Raw genomic sequence first — 27,480 nt, 5'->3', positions numbered from 1 at the left:
CGAACCTACAAAACCAGCTTGAAACGAGCCCCCCACTTGTGTTTCATAATAATCAACAAAACGATACAAGTCGGGATGCATTGACAATGACGTCATTTTTATTTTTTTATTATTATTTTTTTATTATTATTTTTTTTAAATTTATTATTATTTTGATCGAAAATGCAGAGTGAGAATGACCTTCCCGTATTCGAAATCTATCGGGTTGTTCTGGTCTGTTCGCAGGTAAACTGAAATGGTTTCAATGTGGCTTCTGCACACATCTAAATAGTACACCGGATTAAAAGTTTTGTTTATTACATCGCCATAGTTACCCTCAAGAGGCAGGGTTCTAAGCATCGGCGCGTACGCGTCACCAACTGTCTGATGATGTATGACATCAGTGTAGATGAACATAAAATATGATCCGGCCCGTCTGTCGGCAGGATGTTGTGCGTTTACGCCTTCCGGTTTGAGTGAGAGCCAATGCTCAGGATTCATTCCGACAATGTACGCCAGGGGGCTCTTGAACATAATTCTCAATCCTTCTTCGCCCGAAAACATGAACCTCTGTTTGTGTTGATCAAATTGGACGTCAATCTTTTTGTTACTCGCTTTAGTTAATAGAGTTTGAATGTCCAAAGCTAACGAGTCATGATTTTGATAAACACCTCCTTTTGTTTTGAGCATGGTCCGAATTTCTGACTCATCTTGAAACGTATCACCTCTCGGAAACGGGAACTTAGGCTGTTTCAGATAGAAATTCCATTTTTTCTCAGGAATGGTGGGTATTGAGTTGATGTATGAAATCTCACATAAACCGACCTCCCACGAACCTTTTAAATCGATATGTTGAGCCAGTTCGGTTTTAAATTCTGTGAGGGTGTTTGAGCTAAATAGATGTATACTAGCATTTGACGCTAATGTGACGTAGAATTCTCTCTGGTGTTCACCCATCTTGTAATTTCCACAGATTGGCCGTTTTAGATATCGTCAGATGTTTTTAATACTCTTTGTGGGTACCCAACTGTCGAATTTGGCTGGCCAGCCCACCCAGTGGACGAGGGACTCGCGTTTACCTGACACGGTGCGTGATTTAAGAATTTTCTGTATGCGAAATTTTTTTTATTTTTTATTTTTACTTTTTGTAATTCCGCTTCGTAAAAGCTACCTTCTACAGGCATACCATCCAAGTCCGATATTTTATAGACGGGAGGAACACGGTGGAGACGTTGTCTTATTCTGACAATTTCATCCGTGTAACTTTGTAAATAACCTTTTTCAAAATTGCCTTTTATTTTGGAAATTCTCACAGTTTCACCCGGTGTGAACCGGAACTTGTACCCCCGTCGGAAAGGATTTTTGGCGTACAGGTTGATGAAAACGGTATCCTTATTCCCTTCGTTTACAGCGTTCGGTGTCATTTTTATACTGCTGTGAAAACTGTCGTTATAACTGACAATAAAATCCTGAATTACATCCACGTATCGTTGTGTGTTCTTAGCTGTGAAATACCTCCACATGCGCGTTTTCAATGTTTTGTTGAACCTTTCCATCGTTTGCGCTTTAGTGTCTGAGGCGGTGGAAAAATGTGTAATATTGTGCTTTCTCATTAATTTCTGGAAATGTTTGTTAAAAAACTCCGCCCCTTTATCTGTTTGAAGGCGTAATGGTGAAGCGCTAACTGATAGGATATCTTCAAATGCTTTGGTGCGTACCTGTTTTAGCTTTCAAAACACGTACATATGCATATTTCGAGAAAATATCGATTACGGTTAGTAAATATTTATAACCATCGTTGTAGCGTGCTAGTGATTGCATATCGCATAAATCTGCTTGGAATTATCTCATAGGACCTCGAACAAAAACTTTATTTCTAGGAAAAGTTATTCTGGCTGGTTTGTGTAAAGTGTCTTGATCGGATAAAAAAGCTTTCACTTTTTTAATGTTAGTGTTTTTACACCTAACAGCCGCTGCTCTGTGTAGACGTGTCTCTCCCCCAAAACTAGCTGGATTCTTAGCACAATAATAGAGTCTCTGAAGACACCTATCGCCACCCATTGTTAGGTAAGTTCTGTTGGATATCAGAGTGTGGTGCTGATAATAAAACAAGCAGGTATGATCTTGTGATTTTAAATTGAACACAGAGAAACAGTCACTTTTCCGGTCACAATAGTTTATAACAGAAAAAAATCAAACTAGTTCTTAAAAAAACATTACTAATAAACAGTATAAAACATGGTAAAAATAAAAACATGGTAAAAAAATGTTTTTGTATGAATCCTAAGGTTTAACATAACGCATGAATGAAGATAACATAGATGGTGTTACTTTGGACCCTATTAGAGTTTTAAACTTCTTTAGCTGCCCCCCTGTTAAATCTAAAAGTACTGTTAGGAAAGCCTTCAATTGCCTCCACATTTTCTTCACAAAACCTCCCATTGCGTCTTTCCAAACGTTCTAAATAATAGAGCGACTTCGTTGCTACTCAGAACAGTGTCACGCGCTTCTTGTTTTATCGCACGGAGCCGTGTGAAGATCTTGCACTCATGAGCTAGGTCATGTAGAATGGCAGAAACAGAATTGCGAATGTTTATAAGCGATGCAGAGGTTTTAAAATAGAAAAACATTGTCGACAACGTGTGGAGGAAGTCAGCATTGCACAGCTCAGCCGTCACTGCTTCGTAATTCGCATAGAAATAAAAGTTTCGATCCTCAACATACAGGCACGTATGATGCATCTGGCTAAGATCATCAAGGGCACATCCGTCACACTTAAATTTAGCATGCTTAATCAACGCATCATACAAAAGATGCGCGAGCATAAGTTTGAGCCGCGTATAATCTTCAATAATCAACCATTTAAGCGGCTCGACACTCATATTATACTCTGAGCCCTGTTGTGTGTTGATTTTCCCAGGCGTCGAGGTCATCGGAGGAACGACCCCAAACTCAAGGGCCAGCGGAGGGTCGTTGTCAAGGATCGTGTCGTCAGCCTCCTCAAAATCACCGGGCACCTCTGCCTCTTTGAGTATGACTCTAATGTCAGCAGCAGACAAGCTGGGCAAATCCATGCCATTTTCAGGATAGCGTGCGCAGGCGTCATCAAACAACTCGATAGCTCGTGACGTTGACCACGCTTCATGCTGTTGAGGCCTCTGCTGGTGCTCCTGCTGCCCCATCGTGCTTGCTAGGTTGTGCCCCAAGGTTTCAGGGGTTTCAAACACGTCAAACGTTGATGGCAAAGCTCCATAGAGAGAATCGGGTTGCAGATCGTCGCGGCAGATCGGTGACATGCGTTCGGGTGTAGGCATTGGAAGAATCTCAAACCTTTCCGCCCTTGTCTCAGGCCCCGCTGGCTTTGGTTCCAGTTGTTCAGCAGCCGTGCTTGGGCGTAACGCCTCGATGAAAGCTGTGTCCGCATCATCTGTCTCGGCATCAGAGTTGTCAGGGCTGGACCAGAATGTGATGCCGGGCTCATTGCCCATAGGTACAAAATGTGGTAAAAGTCTTCTGCCAAGGATTTTTTGAGCCATCTTCTTTCTCTTGTGCGTGCGTGTGTCAAAGGGGGTGTCTGCATGTCCGCTCTTATACATTTTAGATAGTTATGCTAATGACTACAACCTCACCTTTCTGTGTTTGCAGGTGAGAAAAAGAGGGGGGTATGAGGGGGTAGGAGGAGGAACAGAGTCTTGTGTGCTGTTGGGGGGCCAGGGGTTTAAACTTAATTTTTTAGTAAGGGTTAATCTAAAGCCAGTTTACGTTTCACTCCGACGACGTTTGTCCAGACATGGCTTGATAGAAAAAGCCCCGTAAGACTCTCACCATATGCTTGCATCCTTTCATACCACTCTGTTAATGGTATATTTAATATCGTCTGGAAAAGGCCGCATTCGCTGCTAAACACTTCTAGTGTTAGATACAATAGATCGATTAGCTCTCCGTCTTCTGCCCCATCAACAGTTTGAGGAGAAACTTTAAACCGGAAAAAACATCTCCCGCCGGCTGTGATTTTTGAAATCCATGTTGCATTCAGCTCACCTTCTAACCCGTATTCATTGAGAAATTCAGTCAAAACCTCTGGCAGGAGTTGATTTAAAACACCCCAGTCATTTGAGTTCAACGTACCGTATGCAACGGTCTGCTCATAGTTGCTGTTGTTTGATCCAGAGCTCTCGTTGTTTCTCATAAAGAAAGACAACTCACCAGTCGTAAAAAAATTTAAATCCCCATAGAGTCTCTGGTGTTAGATGCCAGCTCCGCTCAAGTTTTTCTGTAGGCCTTTGTTGCATACGCCTTAGATACATTTGTTTCTTCCTAGGGGCATCTAGCAAACCATCGGGGCCTTTACGGCAAAGACGGATACTGACTGGTGTTTCTGCTTTCTTTGCAGTTTAACACCACAGCTTTAGCTTAGCTCTTTTCTATGAACTATCAGCAGAATACTCTCGCACAATATATGCACAACAGGTCCGGCCCCTCTCTCAAACCACACCTCTGTGTATCACGTGTTTTTTTTGTTTGTTTTTTTTTTAATCAGGATATGTTTTAAACTTAGACAGCCTTCATAAAAACAGAGGCCTTCGTCTGTCTCCCTCTTGCTTTTTTTTTTTATCTTTCAGATACCTTTGGCACCATGCTAACGACACTTCAATGATTTTCTCAACAAAACCCCCTTCAGATACCTCTGGCACCATGCTAACGACATTTCAATGATTTTCTCAACAAAAACCCCCTTTATCCTCTAAACTATTGTTTGTCAAATTACATGCGTCTCGCTTTCAGACACCTTTGGCTAAACTAATTGTTAGGTTCAGATTCAGCACAAGGATCAGCAGACAAAACCAGTGAGACAGAATGTTGATCTTTTCTCGCGAGGAGTGCATCCAGACTTACAGCAATCCAAAATACACTAAAGGTCTTGTTTACACTCCTCTCTTTTTATTAAGGAATGCCCTACCTACAATGTGAGACTAGCCCCTGATAGGTGGGGGGGAAAGCGTGGGCTAGTCTCAAGAGTGAAGAAACGAGATTCTATGTGAAACTAGAAGTCGCGGACAGGATCCCATGAGAAACGAAAAGTGAATGTTATGGGAAACAAAGTAGTCATGAGAAAAGAGTGCATAGACAAAATGACATGTGCAGACATCAACAACTTTCTTGGATTCCCAGATGTGTAGAAGGTCAGGAAGCTCCAGACAGCATCGTTTGACTTGCTGTGGACTGGGTGATGTCTGCAAGAAGAAACAGCAAGCATTCTGCGCAATAACTTTATTAATAAGTACTCATTAGGGAACGCATGATAACATATATATACAATTTATCTAACACTAATGTTTCTCAAATTATATGCGACTCTCATCCAGACAACTTTTGGCACCATGCTAACGACTCCACACTGACACAAACGCCCCTCCCCATTCTCAACAAAACGAGGCCCCTTCAACCCACACGCGAGGGCCAAAGCTAGCTCAGATGCTACACCTGTCTCAATTCATAAAAATACATGCGAATACATATCCACATCTTAAAAATGGCGCCAGCAAACCAAAATGGCGACAGTCAAAGATGGCGCCGTCACGACTGGCGCCATCTTGATGCCCCCAACCCCGCCACAATTCAAAAGAGGGTGATTTATGATACCATAACAAGTCATAAAAAGGTCATAAAATTTTATGACCCCTAACTCATTTGCATATGAATAGACATCAAAGCCTAGGGCATTGATCTTCTCTCTCGCGTAAAAAGTAACTCCGAACATGTTAGAGAATTAAATAACTTTCGTGGTTATTTGAGACACGAGTGAATTTCAATCCGTTTGAAAGTTTGCTTCGTCTGAATAAATTAACGAAAGTGTTTAAATCGGATTATTGGTTTGGTGTAGAACTGAAAGTAATTTAATTATTTGAAGGGCGCAGGCCCGTTTCCCCTTTTGACGCGCGTAAAAAGTAACTCCGAACATGTTAGAGAATTAAATAACTTTCGTGGTTATTTGAGACACGAGTGAATTTCAATCCGTTTGAAAGTTTGCTTCGTCTGAATAAATTAACGGAAGTGTTTAAATCAGATTATTGGTTTGGTGTAGAACTGAAAGTAATTTAATTATTTGAAGGGCGCAGGCCCGTTTCCCCTTTTGACGGGCGTAAAAGGTAACTCCGAACATGTTAGAGAATTAAATAACTTTCGTAGATATTTAAGGGAAGAGTGAATTTTGTTAAAAGTGAATTTGTTTGAAAATGTACTTCCTCTAAATAAAATAACGACGATGGTTAAAATAGATTATTTGAGTCGGTGAAGGATAGAAGTATTTCGATTGTCCGACGGGCGCGGCCCAGTTCCTAAATTTGTCGGGCCGCGTCAAAAGTTAAACAGGACGCGGTCGAAAAATAGACTTGCCTTCCAAATTAATTACTGGGCAAATCTAAATAAGAGTAAGACATTTTTATTCGTTTTAGGAAAGTTGTTACTCTTTTTAAAGCAATCAAGTGGGGTAAAGCACTCCGACAGTTAAGTGCTAGATCTACATATAAGAAGTTAGAATTAATAATATAAAGTGCATTAATTTTCTTCTTAAATGCTATTATTACACTTTTATTAATTCGATTCTCTTTCGAATAAAGAAGTTGGTCGGCTCGCTGCATGAGCGACCAAGTGGAACGGACCCATATCAACATTTACATCGGCAAAACTAGTGCTTGGGTGCGCTATACAAACGAATCCCTGAGGTCTCAACAAAGACATCTAAAAATATCCGTAACATAATAAGAACTTCAAACGATAGCGGGGACCCATCAATACGATGCGGTCACTTCGAAGTCTTGCCTCGAATTGAGTTACTCGGCTCGAGCTTCGGGTGACTTGAGAGGGATTGGCGTCGTACAGAAATTAGATTGATTCCGGTGGAGTTAATTTAACTCGGGTGGTTAGATTACGGACGAATCTCCGAACCCGGCTAAGACAAACCCGTTACCGGGAAGCCGGGGGCACCTTATTGAAAGAGGTGCGTTTGACAAGTGTTATATACAGTTTGAAGTAGTTGCATATAAGTTATCCCATATTTACTCAATGTTTGTTTAAGGAACTGCATACCAGTTACCTCACATTTACTTAATGTGTGTTGAAGTGTTTAGGACAAGTTACTCATTATTATTGTGTGTTAATTTACCAAGTAGATAAAGTTAGCAAAGGTTTAGTTGCATTGTTCCACAGGAAAGCGGCAATCAACGTGATTCAAGTTATCTGATTAATCGAGGACGAGTCAGCCAGCCAGGGGAAGACAGCTGGTTGAGGAAAGAGGACAGACTCTGCGGGGGTCACGGGCCGACAATGAAGTACTAATTCACACCACACTACATTCCTTAGCTAATCAGCGTTGCTACAGCCACAATCTCCCCTCCCTTTAGTGTAGCAACACCTCTGTAACCAGGGCAACCAAAACATTAAAAAGAGGGGCACATGGAGTAAGACTAAGAAATGATGGAGGTTGTAACTGAGGTTCCTTTCTCTATCGTTCTCCTCGCGAGTAAACCTGTTCTGGTTGTCTTCTCTTCGTTCCAGCGTGTGATTTAATGTCTGACCGTATTTAGACCTGACAATATCTATCTATCTATCTATCTATCTATCTATCTATCTATCTATCTATCTATCTATCTATCTATCTATCTATCTATCTATCTATCTATCTATCTATCAAGATCATTGTTTTCTATTTAATGAAAAAAATAGATTGAGTAATGGATTTAAATTAGTGCAACAAAATGATAGTGGGTAAAGAGGAAAAATCAGAAAAAAAGCAATCAAGTTTGTATGAACATCAACATTTATTCCACAATATAAAACACATGGGGTATGAACGTTTTGCATATTGGATCTAATAACATTAATAATAATCTCTATAATATATTTGCTCTTTTTCTTTTTAATTTGTACATTATTATATATACAGATTTTTACATCGCTTTCATTTCTTTTCTGTTCTCAAGTCCCACTTATTGCTTTGTACATGTGCTATTCTCTTTATTTTCTGTTTTAGGGTGTCTACCTTTTTGCCTCATACTCAGCCCTTGAACAGAATAAATGTCACTGGAAATGACACTGGAGAGCCAACCCAGATGGATGAAAATGATAACTTCAAACAGAAGCCAGTTGTGTTCACTTTGGAGTTGAAGTAAAGCACTGCATGTGTTGTGTTTTGGTGCCATTCGCCGTACTAATTCTCAAATGCTCCATTATATACAGCTGTACACAAAATTTATCGACTACCCCCCCCCCCCCCCCGCAGGCTGTACAATGTCATCGTTATATTATAGTCTAGTTTGAATACTCATATCAACAAATTGTATGTACTGCATATCAAAATGTACTTGTACTGTAGTTAGAAACAAAATCTAATTACCATAATTTCACATTTCATTCACAAAATTTGTTTGAATTGCTAAACGTCCGAGATCACACTGTTTGTAAAAGCAACACAATTTCCCACTTTTAATCTTCAGATAATTTTCCGCCTTTCTGGGAAATGGTGTAGCTTTGTGAAAGCGCGTGATTGTGGAGGTATCCAGCTTTTGCACAAAGTGTAAAAAGGCAAAGACAAAAAAATCTTTCTTTCCGCCGCTGATGTAGGACACAAAACTAAGCCTGCAAAATAAATAAATAAAAATCAGAGATAGTGCATGTATTTGTATGTAAACCGATGAAGTATTAGTGCTACACTGTCATAAAAATATTACAGTGAAGAAATGAAAAATAACGGATAAAGTTGTAGTTTAGTCGATTTGTCAGATTAATGTTGGACATTCGTGAAGAAAAAAAAATGAGAATAAAGCATATACAATTCAACCGTAATGTTGCACGAAAATTTTCTGAACTTTCTAGGTGACAAACTTCAATACAATTTTACGTTGGGCATTCTAATTGAATATTTTACATTTTGCCGTTTCCAGAATCGTTGTTCCTTGTATTGTACCCCCAACTTCAACATTTAAAACCAACTTGGCAAATTGTTTCAGAGCGAACAACTTGCTTGCTTTGTTGTGCTAAGTAATATAGTTGCCGTAAATGTCAATAATTGATATTTTAGGCCCTCCCTCAAAATACAAGTTGTGTTTTCTACAATGCATCTATCAATTTATCTACTTTTACGGAAATAATTAAATCCTGCAAAAGTGGTTGGGAAAACAAGATTTCATGTTATTTTATGAGAAAAAGGTTAATTTTGTGAAAAAATATGTTGCTAATAGGATTAAATCAACACATGAGCAGAAATTTACTACATAGGCGAAGAACAAGCTGATACATGTTTTTGGTACTGTTCTTGGTAAAGACTATTTGAAGTTTATTATGATTTCACAAATTAATGTTAATGTCACACTATGATTTATAATTAGTAACATTCAAATCTTGAAACAAAGCCTTGGTCGACTGTGCAGCATTACTGACTTGCCATTTCTGAAACATCTGTATTCAAACCTACACTGCCACCTAGTGGAGTCAAAAAATACAAGTTGGTCATGAAGCAAATTTGAAGCTCCATTTCCCCCCATCACTACATAATATGCTTTATTCTTGTAACTATGTCTTTTTGTTCAGTTTTCAGTGTATACTTAATACTTCTTTGCACAAACTAAAGTAGTTAAATTGGTTGTGTTGCAAAATGCATCAAGTTGCATTATTATCCGTTCGATTGATTCAGGCTCAACTAATTCAGTTTCCTCCTTTCGCTATGGCAACGTTCTCTGAGCAGCATGGAAACAGGACTTTTGAACATTCAGAGATTTAATTCATGAATAAATTAATAAATATTATTGATCCATTTGTTTTTCTTACAATTGTAGTCAGATGCCCATCCACTCGTCACGTACAACTGCTCAGCAGCAAACAGGTTAGAAAATTGTTCAGAAGCTTTTATAACAAAATAATGAACTGGTGTAGAAACTGAAACAGAGAAAGCTAACTTACAAGACTTTGTGGACAAATATAGTCTAGTTTTGTTGGAACATATTTTAGGCAAGTACGCATGAAAATTTCCAAACAACCAATAAACTGAATATTATTATATACCGGTTCATCTCAAAAGTTAGACAATTGAATGCAATTTCATTTTGTTTCAGTAGTTTAATTCAAAAAGTGATACTTGTGTTGTACAGATTTAAATACTACATGGGAAAAATACTTCATTATATAATATGAGGTTCACTTTTTGAATTGAAGTACTGATACAAAGTTAGTTCGTTTTTTTTTTGTTAAACTTTAAAAAACCTTTGGGATAAGAACATGTACACCTAAAGTCTCTGCCTCGACCACTTGCCATCATCTTTTTCAATCTCCTTGTTGTGTCATCGTAGTTGTGTTCTAAATGTGGGTAACTGGGGGAGTGAGCTTGTTGTAACTTGCTACATTTGGGCTCTATGGGATGCCATCGTAGATGTCCAGGTTGATGCTCATGTGTCATTGCTCACCATCGTGAATATTTGTGCTGTGAGGCAAAGAACAATGAAAGTTATGTTGTTTTACTTCGCAGTATTTACACTGATTCTATCTACTGTATTTACTCACAAGCCAATAAGTTGTTATTGTTTTTTTTGTCATTTTCTGGTAGCTGGTTGTAAGATTCTAAGTGCTTCTCTAGGCTTTCCTCCCTGGAATTTTGTTGTAGCACATCTACCTCCCCTTCTTTTGGCTCAGGACTTGGCGTCTCTGGATCAGGACTCTGGAAGCTGGTTATTAAATATGACAGCAATTTGGAATTAGTAAAAGAGATGATGTTGAGAAATGATTTGCACACAAACATTGAATATTATGGGAGAATACTCCAAACAAGCACACACCTATTTTCAGTTGTGATATTGGTTGGTGAGCTGGTCATATCGCCTCTGCTGTTGTCATCCTCAAAGGAGTGAAGGCTTACAATCTCCACATGCTGGGTCTCAGTGTGCTGGTCCAAAATCACTACTGTCTGCATTTCACACAGCTAAAAAATACAACACAAACATGATGTCATATCATTTCCAAACAAACATGAGGACCTTTGTATTGTTATCTCATACTGTGTGACTTGCATGTATTAAATACATTTCAAATGTATCCTGAGGACTGGTAAAGAGAACACTGGAAAGCAGCCTAGACCCTGGCTGCATCCAGCAGATAAAACATTTAAAGCCAAGCTGACTTCCTTTAAAATTCCACAAATCTTGGCACAGATTACACTCTGAGATGATAGTTGAGCTTCATTGGGAAAGTAACCACACTCCAGCATGCAAGATAGGATTACAAATGGTGCTTTAACATTGATAGCTGTAAGGTGTGTCAGTAATTCTTGCTTCTGTAGAAGCTGCTTTGTTACCAGCTAAAAATCCCGAAGATAGAAATGTATTTTCTATTCCATTTTCTAGCAGTGAAAATTGACAGAAAATTGACAAGGGAAGCTTGTAAAGACCAAAGAATTCTGGTTCAAGTACAGACCCCTGCGGTACACCGTATTTAATAGGCATAGAGTTTTTGCCTCTATTTACAAACTGTAGGATGACAAGTATGATTTAAACCAGGGGTGTCAAACTCGTTTTTATCACGGGCCGCATCGGAGTCAGTTTCTTTTGGAGGGTCATTATGACTGTCAATGCCTTATGCGATATATAGTATCACACACCTAATGAACTGCTGCCACTTAACGAAGCCTCGCCCCCAAATTTTGTGAGCTCGCATGAGGCACGTCCTCGAAAAAAGGGTGGGGGTGTCGCCCTCATCTCAAATTCTGAGCTTAGATTTAGGCCTCGCTCAATTCACGTATTTAAAACATTTGAAGTTCTCATTGTGCGATCCACTGCTTTACCGTCATTCTATCTTGCTGTTATTTACCGTCCATCCGGGGCTTACTCTGGCTTCCTGGATGAATTTTCAGAATTTGTGGCTGATCTAGTGACAAATGCAGATAATATAGTTATCATGGGTGATTTCAACATCCACATGAATTCACCGTCAGAAACACTGACTTCGGCATTTCAAACTTTAATCGATACGTTTGGTTTTACGCAAGCCGTACAGGCAGCAACGCATAAGAATGGAAATACCTTAGATCTGGTATTATCCCGGGGACTAGCAACCTCAAATATAGCAGTACTGTCATACACTACTGTTCTGTCTGATCATTTCTTAATAAAATTTGAAATTTTAGTTCCTTGTCAAGAGAGCAATCAGAATTATAGCAGCCGTAATTTTAACTCCATGATTGCAACTGCGCTATCTGAGTTACTGTCGCCGACAACCGCCATGTTTCCCGCATACAGCGGCTCTATTGATAATCTTACAAATGAATTCAATTCGACATTATTAAAAGCCATCGACTCTGTGGCACCGCTACATCTGAAAACTCGCCGTAGATGGCCAACTCCGTGGTTCACAGATGAAACACGTACGCTTAAACAATTATGTAGAAAGCATGAGCGCAGATGGCGTTTAACCAAACTTGAGGTTTTCCATCAGGCATGGAAGGACAGCCTCCTGAAATATAAAGATGCGCTTATTTTAGCAAAAACTCGTTATTTTTTGCAAGTCATTAATCTCAATAAAAACAATCCTAAATACCTATTTGATACAGTGGCAAAGCTAACTCTGCGCCAGGCGACCCCCGATAGCTCCTTCCACTCAGCTGACAAGTTTATGAAATTTTTTGCTCAAAAGATTGAGTCCATTAGGGACGAGATCAAGAATACCATTCCAATCGCTCCGCCGGTTACTAGCGCTGGGGATCATGCAATAACCCTCTCAAATTTTAAAAGTGTGTCCCTTGAAATGCTTACAAAATTGGTTAGTGTGGCTAAACAAACAACATGTTTACTCGACCCGCTTCCAGCCAAACTACTTAAAGAATTATTTCCAATTTTAGGACCGTCCGTCTTAAATATAATCAATCTGTCTGTTTCCTCTGGGATAGTGCCAACAGCCTGTAAAACCGCTATTATTAAACCGCTACTTAAGCGAGCAAATCTTGACCAACTTCTTGAAAAAGTAGTAGCGCAGCAGCTTATTGATTACATGGTCGCTAATAATCGATATGACTCTTTTCAGTCTGGTTTTAGAGCTAATCATTCCACAGAGACAGCACTTGCTAAAGTGACTAATGATCTCCTCATAGCTATGGATTCAAATACGTCGTCTGTATTGTTATTACTCGATCTTAGTGCTGCCTTTGACACTGTAGACTTCGATATTTTATTAGGGCGTCTTAAAAGTTGTGTTGGTATCTCAGGGTCAGCACTCAGCTGGTTCAATTCCTATCTATCAGACAGGACGCACCGAGTGGTCCATGGCAATACGTCCTCTGAGCTCTATAATGTTACGTGTGGTGTCCCACAGGGATCGGTACTCGGACCGATTTTATTTACCGTATTTGCCGGTGTATTGGTCGACCTTTTTCGATCCAAAATCGACCGAAAAAAATCGACCTCGACTTATACACCGAGTCATAAAATTTAACTTCGTATTCATCGCTTCAAATGTGATGGTAACCAAGGCCGTTTCTCATGCATCTCATTGTGCGTTGCGTGCGCGGCCCGCTGGAAGTCGAATGAGGCGCCGCGATCTCCTCCGCGGTGCTTATAAAGTGCCGATCCGCTCGGCTTGGAGCTATTTCCGGCCTCCCGTTGGTGCCGGGCGGCGTGCGCGAGCTCGCCGGCCGCTGGAAGTCGAATGAGGCGCCGCGATCTCCTCCGCGGTGCTTATAAACAGCCGATCCGCTCGGCGGGGGCTATTTTCGGCCACTTGGCGCGTGCGCACGGCCTCCCGGATGTGCTGGGCGGGTGCGCGAGCTCGCCGGCCGCTGGAAGTCTAATGAGGCTCCGCGATCTCCTCCGCGGTGCTTATAAACAGCCGATCCGCTCGGCGAGGGCTATTGTCGGCCACTTGGCGTGTGCGCACGGCCTCCCGGATGTGCCGGGCGAGTGCGCGAGCTCGCGGGCCGCTGGAAGTCGAATGAGGCGCCGCGATCTCCTCCGCGGTGCTTATAAACAGCCGATCCGCTCGGCGGGGGCTATTTTCGGCCACTTGGCGCGTGCGCACGGCCTCCCGGATGTGCCGGGCGGGTGCGTGAGCTCGCCGGCCGCTGGAAGTCGAATGAGGCGCCGCGATCTCCTCCGCGGTGCTTATAAAGTGCCGATCCGCTCGGCTTGGAGCTATTTCCGGCCTCCCGTTGGTGCCGGGCGGCGTGCGCGAGCTCGCCGGCCGCGATCTCCTCCGCGGTGCTTATAAACAGCCGCATGCGCACGGCCTCCCGGAATTTGAACACATTTCGTCAATAAATTTCGCATATTGAATTTTGAAGTTTAATATAATGCAACAATTGAGCTCGACTTATACAAAGGATATATCATAAAATCGTAAATTTCCGTCGAATTTTAGGGGGTCGACTTATACACCGAGTCGACCTGTACACCGGCAAATACGGTAATATTTATATGATTCCGCTTGGGGACATAATACGTAAATATAATATTAGTTTTCAATGCTACGCGGATGACACCCAATTATATATGCCGTTATCGATGACAGATCCGCGGGACTGTTGTAATCTTGAGGCATGCCTTGCGGAGATCAAGCAATGGATGTCTCTCAACTTCCTTCGTCTTAACCCAGATAAAACTGAGATGTTGATAATTGGTCCTACTCGTTATCAACACTTATTTAAGGAAACCACTATAACTATAGATAACCGTACTATCACTCAGAGTGATACGGTAACTAATCTCGGGGTAATATTTGACCAAACGCTCTCCTTTCAAAAACACATTAAGAATATAACCAGGATTGCGTTTTTTCACCTTCGTAATATTGCTAAGATTCGCCCTATCCTCTCGACCGGGGATGCGGAAACTATTATACATGCGTTTGTCACGTCGCGCCTGGACTACTGTAATGTATTATTCTCTGGTCTTCCTAAGTCCAGTATCAAAAGTCTACAGTTAGTGCAAAATGCCGCTGCGAGGCTGCTCTCACGGTCAAGAAAATTTGATCACATTACCCCAATATTAGCCAAATTACATTGGCTCCCGGTCCATTTAAGATGTGACTTCAAGGTTCTTCTACTAACCTATAAATCACTGCATGGCTTAGCGCCTTCATATCTCGTCGACCTAGTCGTTCCTTATGTTCCGTCTCGTAACCTTCGTTCGCAAAACGCTAGTCTTTTAGTTACACCGAGGGCCAAAAAAATGTCTGCAGGGTCAAGAGCATTCTCTATTCGGGCTCCAGAGCTTTAGAATGCCCTACCAATGGATATTAGAACTACTACCTCAGTAGAAACATTTAAGACACGTTTAAAGACACATTTGTATGAGATGGCCTTTAACTAACTTATAGTGGTCGATTTGGCCGGAGTTTGTTTTATTCTCTCTGCCCAGCCCCTCCCTGGCTGGGGGAGAGGGTTAGGTGGCTCAAAAGCTGATAGCGGCTAGCTGGATTCTCGGGGACCAATTCAAGATGAAGAAACTGCAGCTCAACCTCCTTGAAGACAGTGCCAGGACAATCGAGGGCACCTCCGACATCCATTTTTTCATTTGATTTTCATATTATGTATTACTTGTGCCCTCTCTGCATCCATTACAACCTGGTGATCCTGAAAGGGGGATCCTTCCATCTGTGGTCCCTTCTCAAGGTTTCTCATTTTCCCCTGGCAGGTTTTTTTTGAGTTTTTCCTTGCCCTTTTGGGAGCTTAAGATCAGGGGATGGTTTGAGAATAATTGTCAATTTTGGCTATGTGAAGCCCTTTGAGACTGTTTGTGATTTAGGGCTATACAAATAAACTTGACTTGACAACAAAATGATGAATAGTTTTGAAATCAGAGATTAGTAAAATTAGTAAAATAATTAAAAATTTAATAAAAGATTAAAAATTTCTATTTTTTAAAAGTGGAAATCATCTGTAATTTTAGTATTGACACGAAGTACCGTAATTTTCGGACTATAAGTCGCGGTTTTTGTTCATAGTTTGGGTGGGGGGGGCGACTTATAATAAGGAGCAACTTATGTGTTTTTTTTCTCAAAAATTTCCCCCCCCCCAAAAAAAGTGAAACCACGATAAACGAACCGCGATGTAGCAAGGGATTACTGTAATTTGAATTTCAAGTGACGTCAGCAGCGTGACGTGGCGGAAGTTGTTTACAAAAAGGACAAAGATTGATCACGGGATGACGAAGATGACGAAGGGCCCCACGTACTACCGGCATCATTAATGGCTTTGTTTCTAAGTGACACGGAGGACGAAGAGTTTGAAGGATTTAAGGATTTGGAGTGACACAGAAGGTTTGAAAAACGATTATGGCTTTTACGCACGCCCGGTCCTACTCTACGGAGCTCTCTTTCACCTCCGTGGATAGAAGTCGAGTGCCGGCGCTCGGCCGGGTGGCTGTCCGGGGACGGTGGATGGGGCTCGGTCATGGCTTTTACGCACGTCCGGTCCTATTCTATGGATCTCTCTTCCACCTAAGTGCCTGGAAGTCCACGCCGCCACACGCCTGGAAGTTTGTTTTGTTGAATAAAGAGCCGTTTACCAAACCTACGTCTTTCCTTGTACTTTGTTAACGCTACAATATAGTTATATACTAGATCTGTGGAATAACGACGAGGCTGACGTCAGGGCGCACGCGCGGCGTTGTTGACAAAGGACAAGGAATTTAATCGATGGATTTAATGATTTAGAGTGCACAGATGGTTTGATAATATTATTGCTTATATAATAGTTATTTGATATCTAATTAATATATCGTTATATGGGCCTGTGGAATATTTTGAAGTGCAAGTGCCGTCAGCGGCGCGCACCCATTGTTGACAAAGGACGATCGATGGATTTAATGAATTGGAGTGACACAGATGGTTTAATAAACGTGTTATTTATGTAATACTTTTTTTTAATAACTCTGAATGTTACGTCAGGCCCGTTCTCAGCTCTTCGTTTGTGTTTATGTCACGTTAGCATACCTATCGTTTAGAATGTTGCTCGTTCATGTCTGTTCTTGGTGTTGGATTTTGTCGAATAAATTTTCCCCCAAAATGTGACTTACGTTCTGGAGCGACTTATATATGTTTTTTTCACGTTATTGTGCATTTTATGGCTAATGCGACCTATATTCCGGAGCGACTTTTAGTCAGAAAATTACGGTACTTTTGATAGTAGTGACACATTTAGTTGATTTATTGGTCTGCCACATAAAATGATATGGCGGGTCGTATCTGGCCTCCCCTGGGCCTTGAGTTTGACATCTTTAATTTAAACAAATTTAGAGGTGGTATGATGTAGTGATCATAAAAACAGTATATCATATACCGTAATTTCCGGACTATAAGCCGCGATTTTTTTCCAAAATTTTGAACCCTGCGGCTTATAGTCAGGTGCGGCTTATATAAGATTTTTTTCGTGATTTTTGTGATGACTTGATCACTTTTATACACTCGTAAAAAGGCTGTGGACCACTGTTGTGCGGTATCTTGAAGAAAAAAACAATAACAAAAATACTATTTTGAAACACTACTATGGCTGCTGCTTATTCTGGCTGTGTTGCTTGTGACTATTATGAGCTTTAGTAGGAATGCACGCTAGGTGACCTGCGTCAAAGGGCTCTAAATCCTTTCTCTTACTCTGCCATGTGACTCAGAGATTACACAAAGCAGTGGCGCTGTTTGGACCATCTGCATTGTATTAAAACCCAATCAATCAGCATTTAAATTCAATTCTTCTGACACTTTGCTCACTGTTAGATAAATTGTATATATATGTTATCATGCGTTCCCTAATGAGTACATATTAATAAAGTTATTGCGCAGAATGCTTGCTGTTTCTTCTTGCAGACATCACCCCTTCCACAACAAGTCAAACGATGCTGTCTGGAGCTTCCTGACCTTCTACAATCCAAGAAAGTTGTTGATGTCTGCACATGTCATTTTGTCTATGCACTCTTTTCACATGACTACTTTGTTTCCCATAACATTTTATCCTTGCACACTTTTCGTTTCTCATGGGATCCTGTCTGCGACTTCTAGTTTCACATAGAATCTCATTTCTTCTCTCATGAGACAAAGCCTACGCTTTCCCCCCCACCTATCAGGGGCTAGTCTCACATTGTAGGTAGGGCATTCCTGAATAAAAAGAGAGGAGTGTAAACAAGACCTTTAGTGTATTTTGGATTGCTGTAAGTCTGGATGCACTCCTCGCGAGAAAAGATCAACATTCTGTCTCACTGGTTTTGTCTGCTGATCCTTTTGCTGAATCTGAACCTAACAGATTTTTGGGGGCTCGTTCCGGGATCTCAATAGGACTATTTCTGCTTCCGGCCGACTTTTCGACGCAGGACAAGTCCTTGGCCAAGGCATATTGAGGAAACCCTTTTCACGGGGCTGACTTGATCAGTTGGCTGGACACCGGAGTGGTTGACGAGTGTTAGATAAATTGTATATATATGTTATCATGCGTTCCCTAATGAGTACATATTAATAAAGTTATTGCGCAGAATGCTTGCTGTTTCTTCTTGCAGACATCACCCAGTCCACAACAAGTCAAACGATGCTGTCTGGAGCTTCCTGACCTTCTACAATCCAAGAAAGTTGTTGATGTCTGCACATGTCATTTTGTCTATGCACTCTTTTCACATGACTACTTTGTTTCCCATAACATTTTATCCTTGCACACTTTTCGTTTCTCATGGGATCCTGTCTGCGACTTCTAGTTTCACATAGAATCTCGTTTCTTCTCTCATGAGACAAAGCCCACGCTTTCCCCCCCACCTATCAGGGGCTAGTCTCACATTGTAGGTAGGGCATTCCTGAATAAAAAGAGAGGAGTGTAAACAAGACCTTTAGTGTATTTTGGATTGCTGTAAGTCTGGATGCACTCCTCGCGAGAAAAGACTCAACATTCTGTCTCACTGGTTTTGTCTGCTGATCCTTTTGCTGAATCTGAACCTAACATCATCCGAGGAGAAGGCCCAGCAGACTGTGAGTACGAATCTTGATTCTGTTGAAGTAATGAAAGTGCAGTGACAAGAGGTCACTTAAAACCTTGACAATTCTAGACCCTATCAAGTGCAATTAGAAACAGTAAATTCTGCTGGGATGTTGGAGTCCCCTGACTGATGAGTCAGTTAAATTCCATGGGAAAGCGGACCCATCTGTTTTCTAGAGAAGTACAGGTAATTTGGAGCAGTTAAATTCCGCTGAGGTGTCGTGGGCCTCCTAATTAACCTTCCTAATGTGTTAGTGTTAGCTTTCTGCTGCCATCTGTGGTGTTTTCTTAACTCTGGTTTAGCTGGTTTGGCTTCTTTATCCGTGAAAAGATAGGTTTTATATCAGCTTTGGGGAAAAAGCAAAAATAGGGTTTTTCTTACACAATAGGAAGGTTAGAGAGTTTAGATTTTGTTAAGTTCCACGGGAGGGCGGACTCCCCTGCTTGCCTGTGGGAAGATAAGAGTGCGCATTGTGTGTGTGTGTGCGTGTGTGTGTGTGTGATTTGACTGAGAGTGATCTCCTTTGAACTCTCCTTTGTGTAAAATACACGGGACTGTAAACCGTGGCTTTGTGTGGACGAAAGCAGGGATTCTCCGTTTCCTCCGGAGACTCACCACACATCGAACATTTAAACACTGTCCTGTGAATAAAGTCAAAACTGAAATTTAGAAAATAAACCATGGGGACAGCGAATAGCAAACAAAAACCGCTACCCCGACATGAATTAAAATGCAAAGATTGGAAATTGATGGAAGAAGGCGACCCCGAAAATGTAAGATATCTTGATAAATGGATAACTGATTACAAATTTGATGGTCAGCTGAAAACGAATTCGTTGAATAACCTAAAGCAAGCAATTGATGCTAAATGTGGTGTAAAGAAGAATAGAGACGGGTATCATCTGATAGTACAATGGGAATTAGAAGCGGAAAAGAGAAAATGTGGGCAGATAAGAGAAAAATTGAGAGATAAGGAAGACGAAGAAAAGATAAAAAAGAACTTGCTGTTGCACAGGCAGGAGGATGATGAGACAGTGTCAGCTCGGACCCGCTTGAAGGCCGAGGCTGACAATGCGATGAATGAGGATGAAAAAAATGATCAAATTGTCAAGGCGGAGATTGCGGCACGCCGAGGCGAACCAACTTTTCCGTCTTTATACCCCAAATTACCAAACACAGATCATCCTCCTGAGTATAGTGCTTCTGCTCGTGGTATGTTGGCGCGGAGCCGTGCTCGTGGTATGTTGACGCGGAGCCGTGCTAAGTTGGATCCTTCGGCTGACGCATACCCGATGATTGAAGTGGCAAATCCTCATGATGATGGAGGACCCACAATTTTAGTGTACAGAACATGGACCAGTGCTGATATAAAATCGGCAATTGAGGGTATAGCGTTGCCCACTGAAGATGTTGATCAATACTGTACTGACGTGAAACAACTCATTGCTTCGTATAATTTGAGAGGCGATGAAGTACAGCAGGTTTTCATGGCATCCTTAACCAAACATTGGGCAAGCGTTAAAGGCACCTGGGATCCTTTTGATTCCAGGGGCCGTCCATTGGAATGTAACGTGGTGCCATTGCAGACAGAAATTGACCGCCTATTGGGCAGGATAAAAATAAAATTCGAACGTAGAGCAAATTACACAGACATTGGCCGAACCAAACAAAAAGAAGATGAGATGTTTGAAGACTTTAGACACAGACTCGAAAGAGTGTTCAAAGCCAATAGTGGCTTGGAGCATGGAACTGATGTTTATGACCAACAACTCAAAAATGCTCTACATGCAAATTCGCATCCAGCAATCCAAACCTGGATCACTAAACATATGATCACTTTCCCGACATCTACCTTGCCACAGTTCATTGATCATGCAATACACGCCGAAAAAGTTGTCAATTCAAAAAGAGCAAAAGATAAGGGGAAAAAAGACACCGTGTTTTTTGTTGAAGGAGGGCAGTCTGAAGTGTTCTATCAAAATAAGACCTTCGAACCACGCCTAGGGGGGCGTGGTCGTAACAAATTCCGTGGCAGAGGTAGCGGGGGGTACAGTCGTGATTCTCCCAATTATGGAACAAATGACCAGCCCGCTTCAGGTCAGTCAAAGCGGTACAATTCTGAACCTATTTGCTGGTCATGTGGGAAGAAAGGCCATATAGCAAGAAACTGCCCAGGTAATTACAAGGGCGGGAGTAGACCTCCCTTATGACTAGACAACGATCAAAATACAGTTGGAACAACTGTCTTGTCAACAGCTCCCCCTGTTGATGTCGATTTGAACATTCAAGATTTGTTGATGAACAATATTGAGAAGCCAGTGATAACTCTAATGGTAAACGGGACTCCAATAACCTTTTTGTGTGACTCGGGCATGTGTGACCACATGTCGTGACATACCTGCAGGTGTGCAACCAAACGGTAAATCCTTTTGGGTGAGAGCAGCAAATGGGCTGGCAACCCCAGTTCCCCAGTCTCGACCAGTTTGGATACGGGACCTGGAAGGGGGAAGTTGTTGCATTCCCATTTTGCTGATGCCCAGTTGCCCTATTAATTTGCTAGGTAGAGATGCTCTCACTGCCCTTGGGCTTTCCCTTGTGTCTCTTGACGGTCAAATTGTTGTCAAAAGGCGACACCAGCTACAGATGTTTGGTCAATTTCACTGCTACTATTTTTTTTCATTGGATTTGGCTGATGCAGAAGTGATGGAATTTGGTTCCCCTCTTTTGGCCCGAGTGGCCACTCTTTTGCGTTGCCCTGAACAGGCAATGGAGGCCGATAAACTGCACCTAACTATGTGGCATAAAGACACACCTGGTCCTGATCACAACTACGAGAACATGCTTGAGGCTGCTACACCTGCCACTTTGACGGCATCTTTCCTTCTGCATGATGGTGAAAGCCGTGCTTGTGTGGTTATACAAACGGCTCCCCCTGCTGTTCAAAGATTGCACATGTCTCCCACTCCGCTCCACATCTCTCTCTACAGGCCTCACACCGCAGCGTGGCAATGTTTGGGATTTATGGCTGGTGATGCCTTGGCAGCTTCTGACTGGACTCAGGTTAATTCTGACTCCTTTTATAGTCCTTCCACCAAGCTTTTCAAACAAAATATGGCTCGAGACTTGTCATTCATTAGTGGAATCCATGCTGATCCTGGTGTTGAGCAGACACCCTCATTTTGAGATTTTGTGCTGACGTCAGATGACGAGCACGTCCTCGCTGAGGTCCCGAGTCATCTTTGGTCTACGGGTCCTTCTGACGTTGGTTTAGTGAAAGGTGCGCTTTTTGTTGTCATAAGACCTAAAACTGAATACCGCCCTTGTGTGAGGCAATATCCTTTAAAATCTGATGCCTTACAGGGGATCGCACCTGTTATTTCTGATTTATTAAAAGCAGGTGTCATTGTTCCTTGCCCGGATTCTCCTTGCAATACTCCAATTTTCCCTGTGAAGAAGGCACTCCCTTCTGTTGGGTGGAGACTGGTGCAAGACTTGCAAGCTGTAAACAATGCGGTTATTCAGAGGGCACCTTGTGTCCCTGACCCGCATACCTTATTAAATTCATTGACACCTGATGCGAAATTCTTCACAGTGATTGACATTAGCAATGCTTTTTTCTCTGTCCCTATTGCGGAAGAAAGTCAGTTTTGGTTTGCGTTTACATATGCTGGCTCCAGGTACACCTTTACGAGGTTGCCACAGGGGTATTGTGAAAGCCCGACAATTTACTCACAGGTGATGGCAGCCAGCATGGCTAAATTTGTCCCGCCAATGGGAAGTCAAATCTTGCTCTATGTTGATGACATTTTGATAGCGTCTCCTGATTTGGCCTCTTGCCAGACAGACACGCTTGCTGTGCTGCATCACTTGGCAGGTGAAGGCCACAAGGTCAGCAAGAACAAGCTTCAACTGTGGTCCGCTGAAATTAAGTATCTAGGCCACAATCTGAGTTCCCAAGGTCGATCCATAATTGAGAGCAGAAAGGCCTCTATTTTACAAGCTCCTAAGCCGCTAACAAAGAAGCAAATGATGTCTTTTTTGGGTCTCACGGGTTATTGTAGAAGCTGGATACTGGATTATGCCCAAATTGTTGCTCCTCTGTCCAAATTGATGTATGTGGAGGACATCTCGATGTCCACTCACTTAAAATGGACTCCTGAAGCTGAGGATGCTTTTGTTTTGATCAAACAGACTTTGGTCTCCAGCTCCACTCTAGCCTTGCCCAACTATGAAAAGGTATTTGTCTGTTGACTGCAAAGGTCATTACATGACCTCCGTTTTGCTCCAATCACATGGCTCAAGGTTGCAACCTATCGCTTTTTATTCCTCTAAATTGGACAGTGTTGCATGTGCTCTCCCTCCGTGCGTGAGGGCCGTGGTGGCGGCCTCCATGGCTGTGGAGAGCAGTGCTGGTGTTGTGTTGTTTCATCCTTTGACGCTGAAAGTTCCTCATGCTGTCTCAGCTCTTCTGCTGCAGACTAATATGACCTTCCTGTCGCCTGCGCGTCATCTTTCTTGCATGGCTACGTTGCTGTCTCAGCCACATCTGACCGTTGAAAGATGCACGACACTCAATCCTGCCACTCTCATTCCCCTTCCTGGCGACGGCGAATTCCATGATTGTGTCGATGCTGCCCAACAAGTTGCTAAGGCTCGGCCTGATTTGGAAGATACGCCTCTGCCAGATGGTCATGTGTTTTTTGTTGATGGGTCTTCTAAGAAAAATGAATCTGGTGTGACCCTTACTGGGTATGCCATTGTTACTGCCGACATGGTTTTGGAGGCTGCTAAACTGCCATCCAATATGTCTGCATAGGCCGCTGAGCTCATTGCTTTGACTGGGGCCTGCAAATTGTTTGCAAACAAATCCGTCACTATCTGGACTGATAGTCAGTATGCTTTTGCTACAGTACACGTGTTTGCTCAGCAGTGGCGCAACCGTGGCATGATAACTTCTGCAGGGAAGCCCGTCACCCATTCCACATTGCTGACTCAACTTTTGGACGCTGTCCAGCTGCCTTTAAAGATAGCAGTTTGCAAATGTGCTGCTCACACTGCGTGCTCTGATCCTGTTTCTCTCGGTAATGCTTTTGCTGACAAATCCGCGAAGGCCGCTGCAGAAGGCCTGCTCCATGTCCTCTCGTCTCTCACGGCTCATGATTCGATGTCACACATCCCCCCTGATGTGTTGCTTGACATGCAGTCTCAGAGCCCCTCCCAGGAACGGCTCTCTTGGGAAAAACGGGGTGCAACTAAAAACGCTGTTGGTCATTTTGTGTGACCTTTGGGCAAGCCTGTCTTGCCTCGTAACTTATTCAAATGGGCTGCTATTTCGAGTCATGGGGTCACCCATGTCTCGACGGGGGGTATGGTGAAACAAGTTGAGGCTATTTATACAACGTACGGCTTTGCAGCTTTTTCAAAACAATTTTGCAGAGCGTGTTTGATCTGTGCTAAACATAACCCACAAGGCAATTTAAGACCTCAGAGAGGGAAATTCCCGACTCCATTGTATCCGTTTCAGATAATACATATGGATTATATCCAATTACATAAATGTGAAGGGAAAGAATATTGTTTAGTCATAATAGACGCATTTTCTAAATGGGTAGAAACATTTCCTACCAAACATGCTGATGCACTCACAGTGGCAAAAGCCTTATGCAAAGACATCATTCCAAGATACGGTATTCCAGAAAAATTTACAGTGACAATGGTCCACATTTTGTAAATCAGATCACATTGGGAGAATGTTCCACATAAATCTAAAGAACCATTGTTCCTATCGTCCACAATCAGTTGTTGAGAGATCTAACGCGACTATAAAAGACAGATTAAAGAAATGTATGGAAGAAACCAAACGACCATGGACTCAGTGCTTAGACCTGGTCAAAATGTACATAGATATTACAAGTACAACAGGGCTAACTCCCTATGAAACTATGTTTGGAAGGCCTTACAGGCTTCCTCAGTTCAGGAACACATGGGAGATCCCCGAGGAAGCCACGTTAGCTGATTACATGAGAAAAATGTTGGAACGTCAAAAGAATCTAACCAATAACACTGATGATGAACCCATTTCTCCGCAGGAAGACCCCAAAGTGGTACCGGGAGACTGGGTCTTGATCGAGAGTATCAAGAGGAAGAATTGGCATTCACCCAAGTGGGAAGGTCTTTTTTTGGTACTACTCACGACACCTAATGCTTTGAAAATAGCCGAACGCAGCACGTGGATTCATTTATCTCATTGTAAAAAGGTGATCTCTGCAGACCCAACCTAAAGTACGGAAGGTGAGCAAAGTCTGGTAATAGTGCCTGATCCTGGTGCCAAGATCCAGGGTTGACACGAAAGCTAGCAGAAGCCAATTTCCAAGACACCAACCCGAAGCTCAGGGTGTTGACTCTGAGGAGATCCAAAAACATGAGCATTAGAGAGTCATTTGGTGAGTGCTTTAATCAGGCTGTGGCCTGCGCTAAGTCTGCCATGTGTTTTTGGTTGCTTTAGCTGGTTTGTGTTACCATTGTGTTTTTTTCGGGTTTTTTTTTATTTGGAGGGATAGAGTACCATGAGCCTCGAACATTATTCTCTCAGGCGACTGCTAACGCTAATTCTAATCGATATGGCTCATGGGGAGAAATTGCTAGACATAAGCGCGACACTAAATCCCCTTTTGATCATGTTGTTTGTGTTCCAGGAGCCGTCCGTGTTCCAACCTGTGTACCATGGCTTTTGTCTTGGGCTTATAATAACTCATTAATGTTTACTGTGGCTCCTAATACATCTTCTTCTATTATTTTACCTTTGAAAAGTTTGAAAGGGTTTCGTAATGGTCGCCCCACTACTGGAGATAAATGGCTCGGGTATTGGTGGTATTTAACTGGCCACCCGGTTAACACCGGCTGGGGCACCCTTGTCACCACACAAATGCGAGGGTATTGGCCCTCTGGTTCCAGTGACGAGGCTGTGTTCTTTGCTAAACGAGTGACTTTGATAAATCGGGGCACAAGCCTCCTTTTGACTCTTACACTCCCTGATGGTCAAATTCGTCCTCCAAATGCCACCTTGTTTAACACTTCTTGTTGGGGTTTTCAACTGTGGGCTTGGTCCTCTGGAGTCGATCCTCGCTTTCCTATTGCTATTTGCCTTAATAGAACAATGTCGGTCGCAGACCGTCCCGTTACAAATAAATACACCCTGTCAGCAGGAGCAAAAATCACAAGTACGCTCCTCACTGATGTAGACAGCTATTTTGTGGCCTCCACAGGGATAAGCGGTCATACTAACAACTGGCTTCTTATGGCTGAGCAGGCCGCAAAGATGGCTGGCGCCAGTTGCGTTGCATGCATGGGTCCAAGACCTCTTTTGAAAATCATACCTGCGAATATAGGTCCTAAGTGTGCTGTTACTTTAATGTTAAGCCTGTCCATTTCACCCACTCATGATTGTTTTAAATGGGATAAGGTTTACCCTGTTGCCTCTATGACAAAATATAAACCCCTTTTATCGTCCGATGTAGCTAAGGGTAATTTTACCTGTCTTAGATTACCTGGTACCGGTGAGAAGCTCGGCGCCCTGCCTCCTCTATGGTGTGGGTCCATGACCAATGTCACTGCCCCTTTTTTGCCCATTGCTCGTAGTGATGTTTGGTTTTGGTGTAATAGTAACAAACTTTATGATAGGTTGCCTTTCGACAGCTCCGGAATTTGCGCTTTGGTAACCCTATTGCTACCTGTTCATTTGATACCGATGTCGTCTTATGATCTAACATCTGTTGCTAAGTCCGTGGTTCCCGTATTCTGGCCGAGAACGAAACGAAACGCCGAATGGCGGGGCGCGACTAATCCAACTTACATTGACGCCATTGGTGTTCCTAGAGGAGTACCGGATGAGTATAAGCTGGTGAATCAGATAGCAGCTGGTTTTGAATCCGCCCTGTGTTGGTGGTGTACTATTAACAAAAATGTTGACAGGATTAACTACGTCCATTACAACGTGCAGAGGCTTGGAAACTGGTCCGGGGCGGGTTTCAAGGCGGTCCACTCCCAACTGGCCGCTACTTCCCTCATGGCTTTCCAGAATCGAATGGCCCTTGACATGCTACTCTCAAAGGAGGGCGGTGTCTGCGCCATGTTCGGTGAGCAATGTTGCACGTTTATTCCGAATAATACTGCAGCCGGCGGAAGCCTGTCCCAGGCCCTTGAGGGCCTGCGGACCTTGAACGGGAAGATGAAGGAGCACAGTGGGGTGAACACAGAGGTTTGGACCGACTGGTTGAACGTGTTCGGAAAGTACCGCACCCTGGTTTCCTCTGCCCTGGTCTCCATAGCCGTTTTCTCTGCCATTTTGACCTTGTGTGGATGTTGTTGCATCCCTTGTCTCCGATCCCTAATTAACAGACTAATTACAACTGCTATCTCTCCACCAGCTGAGACTTTCCCGTTGCTCCAAAGGGATGACCTTTCGATCGACGCGGGTTCCTTCTCTAGTGACGACCCGGTCGGCGACTCTATTGTGGTA

General features: G+C 42.6%; 2 protein-coding genes across 14 annotated transcripts in view; one reads left to right on the top strand and one right to left on the bottom strand.

The window, feature by feature from the left end:
* Positions 1–7,780: 7,780 nt before the first annotated feature.
* Positions 7,781–27,480, bottom strand: part of LOC125992022 (pleckstrin homology domain-containing family A member 5) — a 139,727-nt gene continuing 120,027 nt past the window's right edge. For all 13 annotated transcript variants that reach the window (XM_049760547.2, XM_049760550.2, XM_049760546.2 and 10 more), the window contains 3 exons: positions 10,806–10,948; positions 10,534–10,694; positions 7,781–10,453 (listed from right to left, as the gene is read on the bottom strand). In XM_049760547.2, coding sequence (XP_049616504.1) covers positions 10,419–10,453; positions 10,534–10,694; positions 10,806–10,948 — 339 coding nt within the window. In that variant the 3' untranslated portion in view covers positions 7,781–10,418. The remainder of the gene's footprint in view (positions 10,454–10,533; positions 10,695–10,805; positions 10,949–27,480) is intronic.
* Positions 13,839–15,959, top strand: LOC137839848 (uncharacterized). Its single transcript, XM_068649656.1, has one exon. The coding sequence runs from the start codon at positions 14,427–14,429 to the stop codon at positions 15,225–15,227; it is 801 nt and encodes a 266-aa protein (XP_068505757.1). The 5' UTR covers positions 13,839–14,426; the 3' UTR covers positions 15,228–15,959.

The sequence above is a fragment of the Syngnathus scovelli genome, chromosome 22 (assembly GCF_024217435.2).
Source record: "Syngnathus scovelli strain Florida chromosome 22, RoL_Ssco_1.2, whole genome shotgun sequence".
Taxonomy (NCBI): Eukaryota; Metazoa; Chordata; class Actinopteri; order Syngnathiformes; family Syngnathidae; genus Syngnathus; species Syngnathus scovelli.
The sequence above is the reverse complement of the archived record's forward strand: the minus strand, read 5'-3'. Positions and strand labels throughout refer to the sequence as shown.

What these genes read in the sequence shown, in the direction of transcription:
- LOC137839848 (XM_068649656.1), top strand. Translation starts at nt 14,427, where the DNA reads ATGATTCCGCTTGGGGACATAATACGTAAATATAATATTAGTTTTCAA.